The sequence below is a fragment of the Chiloscyllium plagiosum genome, chromosome 33, assembly GCF_004010195.1.
Source record: "Chiloscyllium plagiosum isolate BGI_BamShark_2017 chromosome 33, ASM401019v2, whole genome shotgun sequence".
Taxonomy (NCBI): Eukaryota; Metazoa; Chordata; class Chondrichthyes; order Orectolobiformes; family Hemiscylliidae; genus Chiloscyllium; species Chiloscyllium plagiosum.
The window spans coordinates 32,730,778-32,747,454 of NC_057742.1; the positions used below are offsets into that span (position 1 = coordinate 32,730,778).

Below are 16,677 nucleotides of genomic sequence, written 5' to 3' on the forward strand. Positions count from 1 at the left end.
TGACCTCTCTGCCCCCACCCCAGTCTGACCTATCACCCTCACCTTGACCTCTTTCCACCTATCGTATTTCCGACGCTCCTCCCCCAAGTCCCTCCTCCCTACCTTTTATCTTAGCCTGCTGGACAAACTTTCCTCATTCCTGAAGAAGGGCTTATGCCCGAAACGTCGATTCTCCTGTTCCCTGGATGCTGCCTGACCTGCTGCGCTTCTCCAGCAACACATTTTCAGCTAAAGTCAATTCAATGCAGCCAGCAAGTGACGGCATCCTCCTCCTAATCACCTCTCAGATCTTCCTCCTCTCCAATCTCTAACCTAAGTGTGTTGATCCAGTTTTGATCTAGTTTTCGGTTACCTGTTCTAATATCTCCTTATGACTCAGTGTCTTGTCATGTTACGCTTCCTATGAGCGGCCAAGAGATGGTTGACGATATTAAATGTGCAATCAAATACAAGATGTTTATGCAATCCAGTATTAGAGGGCTGGGAAAACATCTGTATGTTATAAAGGAAAGAGAAGCTTCTGCAAGCCTCATTGTAGACTGTAGCTTTGTGTATTTTATGCAATGTAATACTCCATTATCAGTGATGGATCAGGCTTCTGGTGAACTGAAAGAACCTATGCTTCACATGTTGTGTGCTGCCATCCCTACTACATGTTCAACAACTGGTTGGAGATACCTTGCCAATAAATAAGGTGTTTCTTGCTGTATGACTCTGATTCTGTATGAGTCTATGACAGATTACTGGATGCAACTAGCTGCTTTGATTTTCTGAGTTTTGTTCACTGCTATTGAATCCAATCTCATAAGTTAGCACCAAGATCCCCTGAGGAGAATGCAGTAGCGTTATGCTCCACATAGTGTTGTGTATTTTCTTTATTCATTCATGGAATGTGGCCATGGATGTAGGTCAGACCAGGTGAGGATGGCAGTTTCTTTCCCTAAAGCGCAACAGTGAACCAGATGTGTTTTTCTGACAATCAACCGTGGTTTAATTTAGACTCTTAATTGCAGATTTTGTTTTTTTAATTAAATTCCAATTCCACCATCTGCCATGACAGGATTTGAACTTGGGTCCCAGAATATTACCTGGATTTCTGAATTGAGGGTCCAGTGGTAATGCCATTAGGCCATTGCCTCCCCCTAGGGAGGGGCATGGGACTTTGGAGCATCAGTAGGCCATTTGGCCCTTCAAATCTGTGACAGCGTTCAAGAAGATCATGGTTGATTTGATTGTTGGTCCTCAAATGCACTCTCTTTGTTTGTACTCCATAACCCTTGTCTCTGTTTCCTATCAATATCTATCTCATTCAGTCTTGGAATAAAAACTCATCCCCCACTATCTTCTGTGGAAGACATTTTCACACTCTACTGACTCTCTATTGAGGAGGAAAAAAGGTTGCTGGCTTAAGCGGGAGAACTCTTATTCGTAAACTATGTCCCCAGGAAGACACATCATCCCAGTATTTACCCCATCCAATCCTTTCAACATCTTCTATGTTTCAATAAGATCACTTCATTCTTCTGTACCCCAATGAATATAGACCTAGTGTGTTCAAACAGTTCCACTTAAAATTATCTCTTGGAAATGATGTCCAAAGTTGTACAGGTTTGGTGGATTGACCGTGCTAAATTGACCAGTGTCCAAGGATACATAGGTTAGCTGGATTAGCTATGGGAAATGCAGGCTTATAGGGATAGGGTAAGGGATAGGTCTGGGTGGGATGTTCTTTAGAGTGTCGGTATGGATGGAATAGGCAAAGTGCCACACAAAAGGCTGCTGCATAAGATAACAATGGGTTACGGACAATGTATTAGCATGGATAGAAGATTGGTTAACCAACAGGAAGCCAAGAGTGGGTTAAATGAGTGCTATTCTGGTTGGCGATCAGTGACTAGTGGTGTGCCTCAGGGATCAGTGTTGAGACTGCGATTATTCACAATTTACATAGATGATTTGGAGTTGGGGACCACGTGTAGTGTATCAAAGTTTGTGGATGACACAAAGATGAGTGGGAGGGCAAAGTGTGCAGGGGACTGTGAAACTTTGCAGAGGGACATAGAGCATTTAAATGAGTGGGCAAAGGTCTGGCAGACGAAGTACAATATTAATAAATATGAAGTCATTCATTCTGGTAGGCATATCAGTAAAAAGGACTATTATTTGAATGGTAAAAAAAAATTACAGCATGCTGCCATGCAGAGGGACCTGGGCGTCCTTGTGAATGGAACACAGAAGTTTGATCTGCTGGTGCAACAGGTAATTAAAGAGGCAAATGGAATTTTGTCTTTCATTGCTAAAAGGGATTGCGTTTAAAAACAGGGAGGTTAGGTTGCAGCTGTATAGGTGCTGATGAGGCCACACCTGGAGTTCTGCGTGCAGTTTTGGTTATCTTCCATGAGAAAGGATGTACTGGCACTGGAGGGGCTGCAGAAGAGTTTCACTCGGTTGATTCCGGAGTTGAGAGGGTTGGCTTACAAGGACAGACTGAGTAGACTGGAATTATGTTCATTGGAATTTAGAGGAATGAGGGGGCATTTTATAGAAACATATAAAATTATGAAGGGAATGAATAAGATAGAAGTCGAGATGATGTTTCCATTGGCGGGTGAACTGAGGACAATAGCCTCAAAATTAGGTGGAGCAGATTTAGGACTGAATTGAGAAGGAATTTCTTCACTCAATGGGCTGTGAATCTATGATATTTTCTGGCCAGGAAGTAATTGAGGTCTCCTCATTAAATGTTTTTAAAGTTAAGATAGATACTTTTTTGAACAGTAAAGGAATTAAGGGTTATGGAGAGAGGGCAGATAAGTGGAGTTGAGGCTGTGAAAAGATCAACCATGATTGTATTGAATGGTGAAGCAGGCTCAACTGGCCAGATGGCCTACTCCTGTTCCTGGTTCTTACGTTCCACACTTGAGGGATTCTATGAATCAAGTAAACCTTTTTTGAACTGCTTAATGCATTAATGCATTTTCTCTGTTAGTTTTAAATGTATTAGTGGTTGCCTGTGCCTCAAAGATCTCCTAACTCAGATTAATATTCTTTTCTTAAGTACTATCCCCATGTGTTTTGGATTTGTATCTAGTCAGACTTGCTGCCTTTTGGTTGAGTCACGAATGTACGGTGGAAGTAAACATTGCGTGGCACCTTCTCAGGACATCGTGGCCAACATACCCCCCTCAAACAGTATCCTAAACAAAAAAAAAACATTCCCGCATCATTCATCAACTGTATTTGTAGAATTTGGCAAATTGGCTGTTGTCTGTTGCCAATAGAGTGACTGTTTTCCAAAAGTAAACTATTGGCCATATATCCCCTTGTGGGGGGAGGGGGGGGAGGGAGGGAGAGTGAGAGACAGACAGACAGATTTAATGTTTTGAAGGGACATTTCCAAAGAGTCAAAACGTTACCTCAGTTTCTCTCTCCACAGAATGCTGCCTGACCTGCTGCATTTCTCCAATACTTCCTGTTTTTCTTTCAGATTTCCAGCATTTGCAGTATTTTGCATTTATTCAAGCACCTTTATGATACTATAATGGCACAACATCAGTCCAATCTCTCTCTCTTCTTACATTTCATATCGACTTTTAAGAATTCCATAATTAAGTTGTAAAGATAAGATTCATACATTCTTTACCCGATGTTTACTTTGGTATAGTAGGTCCTGAAGTGATGAAAGGTATTATTGAAGTGCAGGTTATTTTTAAAATTCAACTCTCTTCGCTGAATCTTATTTTATTTTATTTCTTTGTGTTTTTAAAGGCATTTGAAGCGAAGTCGGAGTTGGTGTATCAGAATTTGACAGAGCTGAGGCAGGAGCTCACAGAGGAACCATCTTGTCTCAGCGATAACTTGATCAGTCACCTGGAAGAATGGGAAACGCATACTGACCAAGCAACTGGACAGCCCTTCTACTACAACGTGGTGACTGGAGAGACTACCTGGGACTCCCCATTTGATAGCCCAGACGGGAAGGAACCACAAACCCCACGTTCCCGCACTTCCAGTACAAGCAATCCCTTTGTGGAATGGGAATCGCATCTTGATGAAATCAGTGGGCAGACCTACTACTACAATCCTGTAACTGGAGAGACTACGTGGGAACGACCAGAACAGCTGGAGGAAGATACGGCAGAGAGCATGGATAATCTCCGGGACCAGAGGGTACGTGACCTCCTCTCTTTTGCTGGAAGGTGTGCCTCTGAAACCTCATCCACTAAGAGCACAGAATTGTGAATCTGGTGTCAAAGATGACAGCTGTCCACAGCATTTTCCCTCTATTAATTTTAACAGGTGAAAATGTTAAATGAAAATCTAGAGGCGCTGGGGCTCTCCCATCCAATCCATCTTACTGCTGGACTAGGTGTGTCCCCTCAAACAGATTGAGTCCATGTGTGTTGATGGAATAGGGTTGCAGAAATACCTGGGCACTTGACATTAGTAAATGGAATACCGTTTTGCTCTCAATGAATATTTCCACACTAACAGCTCATGCGGCCTGACAGCCTCACATGGTGCACTGAACTTCAATGTTCATTATTTTTTTTAAATCTCCTTTTCTGTCCAATAGAACGTAGAACATTACAGCGCAGTACAGGCCTGTCGGCCCTCGATGTTGCACCGATCTGTTGAGCCAATCTGAAGCCCATCTAAACTACACTATTCCATTTTCATCCATATGCCTATCCAATAGCCATTTAAATGCCCTTAAAGTTGGCAAGTCCATCACTGTTCAGGCAGTGCATTCCATCCCCCTACTACTCTGAGTGAAGAAACTATCTCTGACATCTGTCCGATATCTATCACCCCTCAATTTGAAGCTATGTTCCCCATGTGCTAGCCATCGCCATTCAAGGAAAAAGGTTCTCACTGTCCACCCTATCTAACCTTCTGATTATCTTATATGTCTCGATTAAGTCATCTCTCAACCTCCTCCTCTCTAATGAAAACAGCCTCAAGTCCCTCAGCCTTTCCTCCTAAGACCTTCCCTCCATACCAGGCAACATCCTAGTAAATCTCCTCAGAACCCTTTGCAAAGCTTCCACATCCTTCCTATAATGCAGTGACCAGAACTGTAAGCAATACTCCAAATGTGGCCGCAGCAGAGTTTTGTACAGCTGCAACATGATCTCATGGGTCCAAAATCAATCCCTCTACCAATAAAAGTTAACATACCGTATGCCTCCTTAACAACCCTATCAACCTGGATGGCAACTTTCAAGGAACTATGTACCTGGACCCCGAGTTCTCTCTACTCATCTACACTACTAAGAATCTTACCATTAGCCTAGTACTCTTCATTCCTGTTACTCCTTCCAAAGTGAATCACCTCACTTTTCTGCATTAAACTCCATTTTCCATCTCTAAGCCCAGCTCTGCAGCTTTTCTATGTCTCTCTGTAACATACAACATCCTTCGGCACTCTTCACAACTCTACCAACCTTAGTGTCAACTGCAAATTTATTAACCCAAACTTCTATGCCCTCATCCAGGTTATTTATAAATATTACAAACAGCAGTGGCCCCAAAACTGATCTATGCAGTACCCCACTAGTAACTGAACTCCAGGATGAATATTTCCCATCAACCACCACCCTCTGTCTTCTTACAGCTAGCCAATTTCTGATCCAAATTGCTAAATCACCCTCAATCCTGTGCCCCCTTATTTTGTACAATAGCCTACAGTGGGGAACCCTATCAAACGCCTTACTGAAATCCATATACACCACATCGACTGCTTTACCCTCATCCACCTGTTTAGTCACTTTCTGAAAAACTCAATAATGTTTGTGAGGCACAATCCACCCTTCACAAAACTCTGTTGACTCTCTCAAATCACCTTGTTCCTCTCTAGATGATTATAAATCCTATGTCTTATAACCCTTTCCAAATCTTTACCCACAACCGAACTAAGGCTCGCAGGTCTGTAATTTCCAAGGTTATATCTACTCCCCTTCTTGAACAAGGGAACAACACTTGCTATCCTCCAGTCTTCTGGCGCTATTCCTGTAGACATTGACGATATAAAGATCAAGCCAAAGGCTTGGCAATCTTTTCCCTAGCTTCTCAGAGAATCCTAGGATAAATCCCATCCAGCCCAGGGGACTTATCTATTTTTACACTTTCCAGAATTGCCAACACCACCACCTATGCCCCTCAATCCCATCTCGTGTGGTAGGTTGTATCTCAGGATTCTCCTCGACCACATTGTCTTTTTCTAGTGTGAATACTGACAAAAAATATTCATTTAGCACTTCCCCTATCTCCTCTGACTCCACGCACAACTTCCCACTACTATGCTTAATTGACCCGAATCTTACTCTAGTCATTCTTTTATTCCTGATATACCTATAGAAAGCCTTAGGGTTTTCCTTGATCCTATCTGCCAATGACTTCTCATGTCCCCTCCTGGCTCTTCTTAGCTCTCTCTTTAGATCTTTTCTGGCTAACTTGTAACTCTCAAGTGCCCTAACTGAGCCATCACATCCCATTCTAACGTAAGCCGCCGCCTTCCTCTTGACAAAAGCTTCAACTTCCTTAGTAAACGAGGGCTCCCATCCTCAACAACTTCCTCCCAGCCTGACTGGTACATACTTATCAAGGACCTGCAGTCGCTGGTCCTTGAATAAGCTCCACGTTTCAATTGTGCCCGTCCCCTGCAGTTTCCTTCTCCATCCTATGCATCCTAAATCTTGCCTAATTGCATTGTAATTGCCTTTCCCCCAGCTATATCTCTTGCCCTGCAGTACATACCTAACCCTTTCCATCACTAAAGTAAACATAACTGAATCGTGGTCACTATCACCAAAATGCTCACCTACCTCCAAATCTAACCCCTGGCCAGGTTCATTACTCAATACCAAATCTAATGTGGCCTCACCCCTTGTCAACCTGCCTACATACTGTGTCAGGAAACCCTCCTGCACAAATTGGACAAACACTGACCCATCTACAGTACTTGAACTATAGTATTCCCAGTCAATATTTGGAAAGGTACAGTCCCCATAACAACGACCTGTCACTCTCACTCCTATCGAGGATCATATGGGCGGCACGGTGGCACAGTGGTTAGCACTGCTGCCTCACAGCGCCAGAGACCCGGGTTCAATTCCCACCTCAAGCGACTGACTGTGCGGAGTTTGCACATTCTCCCCGTGTCTGCTTGGGTTTCCTCCGAGTGCTCCGGTTTCCTCCCACAGTCCAAAGATGTGCAGGTCAGGTGAATTGGCCATGCTAAATTGCCCGTAGTGTTAGGTAAGGGGTAGATGTAGGGGTATGGGTGGGTTGTGCTTCGGCGGGGCGGTGTGGACTTGTTGGGCCGAAGGGCCTGTTTCCACACTGTAAGTAATCTAATCTAATCTAATCTAATCTAATCTTTGCTATCTCATCCTCTACATCTCTGGAACTATTTGGAAGTTTATAGAAAACTCCCAACAGGGTGACCTCTCCTTTCCTGTTTCTAATCTCAGCCCATACTACCTCAGTAGACGAGTCCTCAAACGTCTTTTCTGCAACCGTAATACTGTCCTAGACTAGCAGTGCCCCAATTCCCCATCTTTTACCATTTTCTCTGTTTTTCCTGAAACATCTAAATCCCGGAACCTTCGACAACCATTCAATAACACCTGCAATAAATCTGTCTGGTTTTGATTTGAATTCTTTTTACACAAAAAAGCTTAATGATATCCCATACTAACCTGTTTCACACTCCCTGGTCTGTTAACTTTTTAAAACTCCAGCCTATTTAATCATCTTATCCTGACTCATTTTAATTGAACCTTATACCACATTTGCCTGCATTGACTTCTTGGGCTTCCCTTCTTAATTTGGGAGACTTATAATTCGATTGGGCTGTGAGGGAACCTCTGTGCTCCCTTTAAATTTGTCCGTAGTTGTCCCTCTGGATACAGGAAATGATTTGTGAGTTAATAAAAATATTTCCTGGACATTGGTGTCCTAATTCTAAAGTAAAACCATTTAATTCCATCTTTTTATGTCCATAGTTGTTACACATGGTAATTATTCAGGTGATGAATTGATTTGACATGTGCTGCAATGTGTGTTTTATTGTACTTTGTTTTTAAAGTCTCATGCATCTATTTCAGAAAATAATTGAATCTCCATCTGAAAATCATTTGTTAACTTTAAAAGGTCAAAGTAGTGGAGCAGTTTCTTTCATGTTCTTTTCTATTATGTTATGGGACAGAGGCAGTGGAATATAAATATGAAAGATATTTATGACTTCTTAAATTGTTTGTCACTTACTTTCTCAGTTGTTGAAGACCTAAACAATGCCTCAAGTAAAGCCAGAGACAAACTAATGAAACAAAAGAAAATTAGGGCTAGCATTTGTCGGGTTAATCATTGACTTGCTTCACCAGCAGTACGTATTGATTCCGCATTGTGTACTAACTACAGGATCCATTGCAACAACTTGCTGAGACTTCATTGACTTGTCAAACCACCTATGTCCACTGCCTGAAAGGACAAGGGCATTAAGTACATCTGAGCACCATTCTGTCCTGGTTTCCCTCCAAGACCAACAACATTGACTCAGACATTTATTGTTATTCACTTTTCACTCTGCAGTATTCCTGGAACCCCCTACATAACAGTATTGCGATAGTACTTTCATCATCAGGACCGAAACCACCCAAGAAGGTGTATCACCATCTCAAGGGTTGGCCAATAATTGCTGTCCTTGTTAGGAATGTCAACACTCCAAGAATTCATTTTTTAAAAAAATGACTTTCATAATCCTGTGTCTCAACTATTTCTTCAACTGTCACCAAGTCAAACTCCTGCATCAATGTGGATGTACCTGCCCTTCATGGACTGCAATGGTTCAAGATGGCAACTCACCAAGATGGCAGGGAAGTTAGGATGGGCAATAAATGCTGATGTAACCAGTGACACCCACATCCTGTGAATGAATATAAACATGCATCACGACTGTTAATAAGCATTGAAACAGAAATAATCGCGGCAGGATGAGGCCGTTTAGCCTTTTGATCCTACTCAATATGATCATGGCTGATCATTCAATTTAGTAACTTGTTCTGTGGTAGAGAATTCCACAGGCTCACCATACTCTCTGGCAATATTCCCTCTAATTTTCTTACTAACTGTCCCTCCGAGGTCTTTGCAGGGAAATAGCTTCTGGATTTCCAGAATCGGATGTCAATTCTGAGATTGACGCGCTGACACTGATTGCTGTGCTTGGAACATCAGACCTGCTGCTCACATGCAGCTTAGATGAAACATTTGCTGTCTAGGTGAAGAAAATTCTCCTCGTCTCAAATATAACACACAGCAAGTTTGACTAAATTTTTCAGGGACTATTATCAAATCTGTTGATGACACACTGATTGTTTAAAATGCCAGATTAGATTCCCTACAGTATGGAAATGGGCTCTTTGGCCCAACAAGTCCACAGCGGCCCTCCAAAGAGTAACCCAGCCAGACCCGTTCCCCTACCCTGTACTTAACCTGACCAACGCACCTAACACTATGGGCAGTTTAGCATGGCCAATTCACCTAACCTGCACATCTTTGGATTGTGGGAGGAAACCGGAGCACCCGGAAGAAACCTACGCAGACATGGGGTGAATGTGCAAACTCCACACAGACAGTTGCCCAAGGCAGGATTTGAACCCGGGTCCCTGGTGTTTTGAGGCAGCAGTGCTAACCACTGAGTCACTGTGCTGCTCTGATGTACCAAATTAGCTGTCCCATTTGCAGTCACACATGACAAGTATTTTCCACAGGAAAAAAATAAACTTAATCCTTGATCTCAAGTTCCAAAATCTGAAACCTTAAAACCAACATGTGAAAATGTCGGCATGGTGGTTAGTTTTCTCTAAAGTCTGCTTCATTGAAACAACACAAGTAGCATTAACATAATGAGTTCTGTTTTTATGTGCTGGAACCAGACACAGCACAAAATTAGTAAGATAATATGGTACCTGTTCAATTCCAAACCAATTGAAATACTAATGTCTGATTCAGGTTTCGGACTGCCACATTTAGAAGGAAGTTTAGTTTTAATGTTATGGACCTTTCCTAATTCCCTCTGAATATATTAAGATGATAGTCTTGACCCTATCTTTTTCTTATTTTAAAGGTAAGTGCCAGGAGTTGCAATCCGGATGCAAGTCGATTGATCAAACTACAAGTCTTGAAGCAAAACACATTTTATTCATACATTATAGCTAAAAAAAAAACACAAGGAAGAATCCAAATAACTTAATTCTTTTGGAAAACCTAACAGAGTAATAGATTATTCAACTACCAAACAGTAACTGTTCCAATACAGTAACATCCCATAAACACACTTGCGGCAAAGGCAAATTCTGAAAAATAGATAATCTCACATGCAATTCCAGCAGCAGAAGGAGAACCCTCAGCTTTTAGCTGTAACAGAGAGGAAGCATATCAAAGGGAAACTCAGAGAGAGAGAGTAGCAGGGAGAGATGTACTGCATCTTCCAAACCCAGCTTCAAGAACCCAGCAACTGCTACTGAGAAACTAAAACTAAAAATCCTGGCCCTAGTGGAGCCTGATCTCACCTATTCTTTTATTGCTTTTATTGTTCCATCATTTAAAAAAAACCAAGGTCTCGCAAGCTGTTTACTTTATTGGATTCAAATAGACAGCTCGGTTCCTCTGCCTCAAAGCATCTCTTCGTAAAAAAAGGACAAAATATCCCTTTTAAAGCCATAGTATCATCACATCACCGTTTTCTCAAGAGCGTTCACAAATGGGTCACAAATATTCATCTTTGCAGCAATACCTACATTACAAAAGTGAATAAAATTGTCATTTGCGTGACATAATTGTACTTACTACATGCATAGGCTACAGACAGATGGTACACAAATGACACTTTCAGCTCCTCAAATTCCTATGAGCTCTCCTCATACTGGATCATATGCATCAAATTCAAAATGTTAATAGCTAGATCGAAGAGTGAATTGTCTCTGTCTAGTCACAACATGAATTTAAATGCTTTACCCAATTACCAATTATATGCTTGATCTGTATTAGAATTACAATTTTGAAAGTAGTTAGGTTTCTTTAATAAACACCATAATTATAGATTTATTGTGAAATCAGAACTTATTTGGCAAAGATGTAACTCAGTTCAACTTCTAATTCGAAGTATCAAAGTGTAAATAATCAGTAAGCCATTTGCTAATACACGAATTAAAGAAAATACTTTGGCCAGTAATCATTAATTTTTGAAAGTAAAAAGGATAAGCTATGAACTGCTCGAAATGCCATTCAGTGAGTTCAGGAATTGTTGAGAATTCAGAGGCTTTTCAAGAAGGCGGCAAGATCAGTGTTTCCTCGTCACACTGGTCCCTTCAAAGGGGCTTTCTCGAAGGCAGAGGATGAACTGAGTGCACACGTATGCTTGTCAACACTATGTGCTTAAACCATGTCATGTTCATGTTTGAAAACATGTCCCAAATGACTGTTTGCTGACCCTATCTTTTTTTTTAAATTAGTCTTTGCAAATGAGCCCCTATCCACAATCAATGAATTCTCAAATGTTGTTAATGAAATCTCTTCATTGACAGATTCATGACTTCTGAATTAGCTTGTCTTATGTCTAGCTGCAGTTGAGATGTTTCATTTAGGATCAGTTTCCCTTGGGTAGGAAGTTAGAATATTTGAAGTCTGAGCCTTTCTGGGAATGTGGATATGTTGTCTGTAACTCTTCCCGTGATGGAGCAGTCAAGTGACACTCTAAAGATATGAATATGTACAGTACCTAAGTGGGTGTAATGAATGACACCAGGATGTTTGACCACAGAAGTGTGATATGCATCAAGGACAGTCAGTTGTGTGGAATAATATCCCAGCAAGTAGGTACAGTCTTCAGGAGAAGGGAACAGGAAATGGATTCTTTATAAATCAGTATAAAAAGGGATTGAAACAGGAAGAAATTGGCAGGAACAATGCAATGCAATCCGGTCCCCCCCAAATTGTTCCATGTGTAATATTTGATCTTCTAAATTTATACTAATATAGTTACTGTTTCCAGTTGGTTGTTTATGCATTCATACCTTTGAAGTTTATCTTGCATTTTGATGGTGAAAGCTCACTCCTCTGTATTTCTTTCAGCCTCCTACTCCAGAAGAGGATTACCCAGAATTCATTGAGGAGAGCCCTCCAGCTCACATTGGGTCATACTTAGGTCATCGGCGGCAGCCATCAGCCTGGTCACAGGATGAGTACAGCGAGCCACAGTCACCAGTGGACTCACCATTATACCAACCGATAGAACCACAGACTCCCCCAGGCTGGTCCTCTGAGCTGGACCAAGATGGACAGCTGCTTTATACCAGTGAAGTTACGCAAGAAAAAGTGAGAAACATTTTTGTATCCGTTGCAGTTGTCGAGTACCATGTGAAATTTGTCACTTTCTATTCTGAAAGCCTTTCTTTTTCCCCAGAGACTATGGTTTCAAAACAACACCATGATCGACCAATTTAGCAATGCTTTATGTAATCGTATTTTGTCCCTTAGTTTCATAATTATCCCATTTAAAATAAATTATTAAGTACACATTTTGCGTTAATGGACCAGAGAATGCAAATTATGCCCTTATTTCACATATTAGGAGAAAATGGAAAGCCCAGTCCTCCTGCTGGCTGGGCTCATGGTAGAATCCTAGAATGAGGTCATTTAGCCCGTCCTGTCGGTGCCAATTGTCTGCAAAAGCAGCTCCACTATTTCCAGTACTTGCTCTTTCCCCACAGGCCTGCAGTTATTCTCCATTCTGGTGCTTATCCAATTCTCTTCTGAAAATCACAAAATTGAATCTTTCTCCACTGTGCTGTCAGGCCGCACATTCCAGATCCTAATCTCTCTCTGACTAGAAATACTTTTTCTCTCATGTCACTGTTGGTCCATTTGTACTTTAAATCAGTCTTTTTTGGTTCTCAACCGTTAAAACAATTGGCAACCATTTCTATACACTCTATCCAGTCCCATCATGGGTTTTAAAGACACATTTCAAATCTCTCAACCTTCTCTAAGGAGAACAATCCCACCTTCCCCAACCTATCCATGTAATCGAAGTCCCATATGCCTGGAACCATTCTTGACTGTGGATCCAATGAAGTGCCATGGCATCAGGTCAAACATGGGCAAGCAGACTATCTGCAATGCCCACCTACCACACATCCTCATCTGTTGAGGGCCTTATGGAGATGCACTGAGAATGGCAAGGGCACAGACTGTACTTTGTGTGGTTGACTTCGATATCCACTACTATGAGTTGCTCAGCAACCCCATTACTGACTGGGATGGCCCAGTGCTAAAGGGTATATCTGCTGGACTGGACCTGTGACAGGTGTTGAAGCAACCAATAAGAGGGGAAAATGGATTTGATCTCAAGCTCACCAATCTACTTGTAACAGACTGATCTATCCATGACAGTCCTTGCGAAGACAAAGTCCCATCTTTAGATACACAGATCAGAATTCTATTCAACCATAATCTGCACGCACACGGTCCATCACACTGCCATTCTGCGATTACCCTCAAGCCAGAAGATCAATCTTGCTTCACTGGAGTATGCAGGAAGGCATACCAGGAGCAGAAGCAGGGATACAAAAATGAGCTTTTAACCAGGGGAAGCTTCAACACAAGGCAATGTACCAACCAAGCAGCATTAGAGCCAAGTGATACACAGAGCCAAGCAATTCTGCAACCAATGAATTGGCTATATGCTCTGCAGTCCTTCCACATCCAGTTGTGAATGGTGGTGGACAATTAAATAATTCACTGGAGGAGGAGGCTTCACAAATGTTAACGTCCTCGGTGATGGAAGACATGTCAGTGCAAAAGTGGACGCTGAAATATTTACAACAATCTTCAGGCAGAGGTGCTGAGTGGATGATCCATGTCAGTGTCCTGCTGAAGTTCCCAGTATCATGGATGCAGGCCTTCTGCCAATTTAAGTTTTACTTCATGACATCAAGAAAAGGTTGAGAATATTAAATACTGTGGTGCTATGGGTTCATGCCAGTAATAGTATTGACGACTTGTACTCCAGAACTAGCATTCAGAATGTACCCCCAGCCAAGTTGTTATGGTAGTTACAACACTGGCATCTACCCAGAAATGTAGATAATTGTCCAGTTATGTCCTGTCCACATAAGCAGGACCAGTCCATCCCTGCCATTAAGCATTTTGTCTGTCTACTTTCAATCATTAGCAAAGTAATGGGAGGTGCTATTGACAGTGCGACCAGACAGCACATACCCAACGTTAACTTGCTTACTACATCGGGTTTCACCAGGTCCACTTGGCTCCTGTAATCCTGTGGTCTAAAAATGGGCAAATGTAGGCAGTTTACCACCATCTTCTCAAGGGTGATTAGAGATGAACAATAAGTGTTGGCCCAGCCAGTGAATTTAACAGCCTGTAAGTTAACAATAATCCACAAGAATTTCTGTACCCCCTCTAAACTACTTATCCTTGCTTGCATGCAGTACTTTAGGAACTGGCACAGTATTCCTTTCGAAGTTGAACCAGTGTTTTATCAAAGTTCATCCTAACATTCTTGCTTTGTGTTTAGTGTTTCTATTTATCAAATCTATTATCCTGTATACCTTTCTTTACTATTCTTTCAATCTGGCCTGCTACCTTTAGTGATTTGTGCACACATTGTAACCAAGTAGCACTGTTCCACATCCATTTTAAAATTAAAATAATGCTGATGATAGAACACTGGGTCTATATGTATGTTCAAATGTACATGTGAGGCGCACTGCTTTAAAAGTGTGTGGAGTCTGTACTATAAGTTAACATGGAGAGCTGTATGGCTGTTATGTTGTAATTGGACTTGTAGCTCTTAAACTCTGCTGAGACTAGTTTAGTGGGTCTGTTCACAATTCTGCATCAGTCTCAGCATCTTGACTTCTGTGCTTTTAATTTTATAGTTATTTGAGCAATGGCTTTAGTAGTTAATTTCCCTATAGAGTTACCACCTTTTGTATTAAGCAAGTGATACTGTGTGACCTCAATTTTGTTTTGTGTCATTCCTCTCAGTGGATAAGGCATGTTGACAGCAATGGCAAGTTCTATTACTATAATCCAGAAGGAGCCAAATCTGAGTGGGAACTTCCTCAGGTAAGGGATTTCCGCAAGTATTGAATATTATGCTGTGAAGGAGTTTTCTTAAATACTGACATTTATGAAGAGACACTACTCTTCATACTTCCCCTTTTCAGATGAGTGAATCAAAGTAGCTCACTGTGTGGAGTATTTTGAAAAGTAGTTGTCATTGTCTTGTGGACTAACCACTTGTATTCAGTATGAAACACATTTCAGTACATTACTGTGTATTTCTCTGTTCAGTGGTAGCTTTGCAGCTGTCGGAACAGGGTTCGACCCCCGTTTCAGAATGTCTGATCAAGCTGAAACTCTGGATTAGGTCCACTGGGAAATACTTCAGTGAGTTTGGGTGAATCTTGTATGAGATGTGAAAGCCCATAAATTCCTCCTGCTGTGCAAGATAACCAACTCCATAGCCTGATATTTAAATGTCTACAGCCATCATAGGAGCATACATGATCACAGATTGTTAATCAATCTGAGAAGTCCTCCCCTACATCAGACTATTCACTCCAAAGAAAGTGTATGAAGGTAGAAAGATGACAACAATGGTATACTTAAAAAGAATGCTCGGTGTTGGTCCTTGTCACAGTTCGTGCACTGAGACTAGTGTGGAAAGGATCCCTACTGTAATGAGGAGAACACTTCCATAAGATCACCAAGATTCCGATTAAAATTATCAGAATTTGAGGTTTAAGCAGTGCTCCATCACCCCAGTTGAATGATTAGGGACCAGGTGGACATCATGTGACCACACATTGGTCACTTAAGGGCCTCAGTTGACCCAGGGTGGGCACCTCGATACTGCTCCATTGTTGGTAAAATACTAGTAGTGGGTGTCCTGGGCCATGCAAGGAAACCTGACCCTCCAGCACTGTTGTCCCTCGTTGTAGGTTCCTACTGTCAAATTCTTGTTCCCTTCCAGCATCCTGGTTGAGTCCAGCTGGGGCTCTGGGAATACTGTTGACCCAGCCATTAAAGCCAGTTTGGTTTGATTGTCTCCCGATTCCTCCAATTCATTCCTTCACTTAACTGCTCTGTGCATAGTTTTACCCCGTAATCCCCCCAAACTGTTGCTGCTGAAATAAAAATAAGAAACACTGGAAAAGCTCCACAGATCTGGCAGCATCTATGGAAAGAAATAAATTTAACATTATAACTGTTCTTCAGAACTGTTCAGGAAAAGGATCATGACAGGACTCAACATTACGGAGGTATGGCATTGAGGGTGAGTTGGAGCTTTGGATTAGGAATTGGCTGGCTGGAAGAAGACAGAGGGTAGTAATTGATGGTAAAGGTTCATCTTGGAGTGCAGTTACTAGCGGTGTTCCGCAAGGATCTGTTTTGGGACCAGTGCTGTTTGTCATTTTTATAAATGACCTGGAGGAGGGGCTAGAAGGTTGGGTGAGCAAGTTTGCGGATGATACGAAAGTCGGTGGAATTGTTGACAGTGAGGAAGGATGTGTCAGGTTACAGCGGGATATAGATAAGTTGCAGAGCTGGGCAGAAAGGTGGCAAATGGAGTTCAATGTAGGTAAG

General features: G+C 41.8%; 1 protein-coding gene across 2 annotated transcripts in view; it reads left to right on the forward strand.

Annotated features, from left to right (window-relative positions):
• Positions 1–16,677, forward strand: part of arhgap27l (Rho GTPase activating protein 27, like) — a 134,098-nt gene that overhangs the window by 74,275 nt on the left and 43,146 nt on the right. For both annotated transcript variants that reach the window (XM_043675268.1, XM_043675269.1), the window contains exons 2-4: positions 3,769–4,170; positions 12,136–12,378; positions 15,073–15,153. In XM_043675268.1, coding sequence (XP_043531203.1) covers positions 3,769–4,170; positions 12,136–12,378; positions 15,073–15,153 — 726 coding nt within the window. The remainder of the gene's footprint in view (positions 1–3,768; positions 4,171–12,135; positions 12,379–15,072; positions 15,154–16,677) is intronic.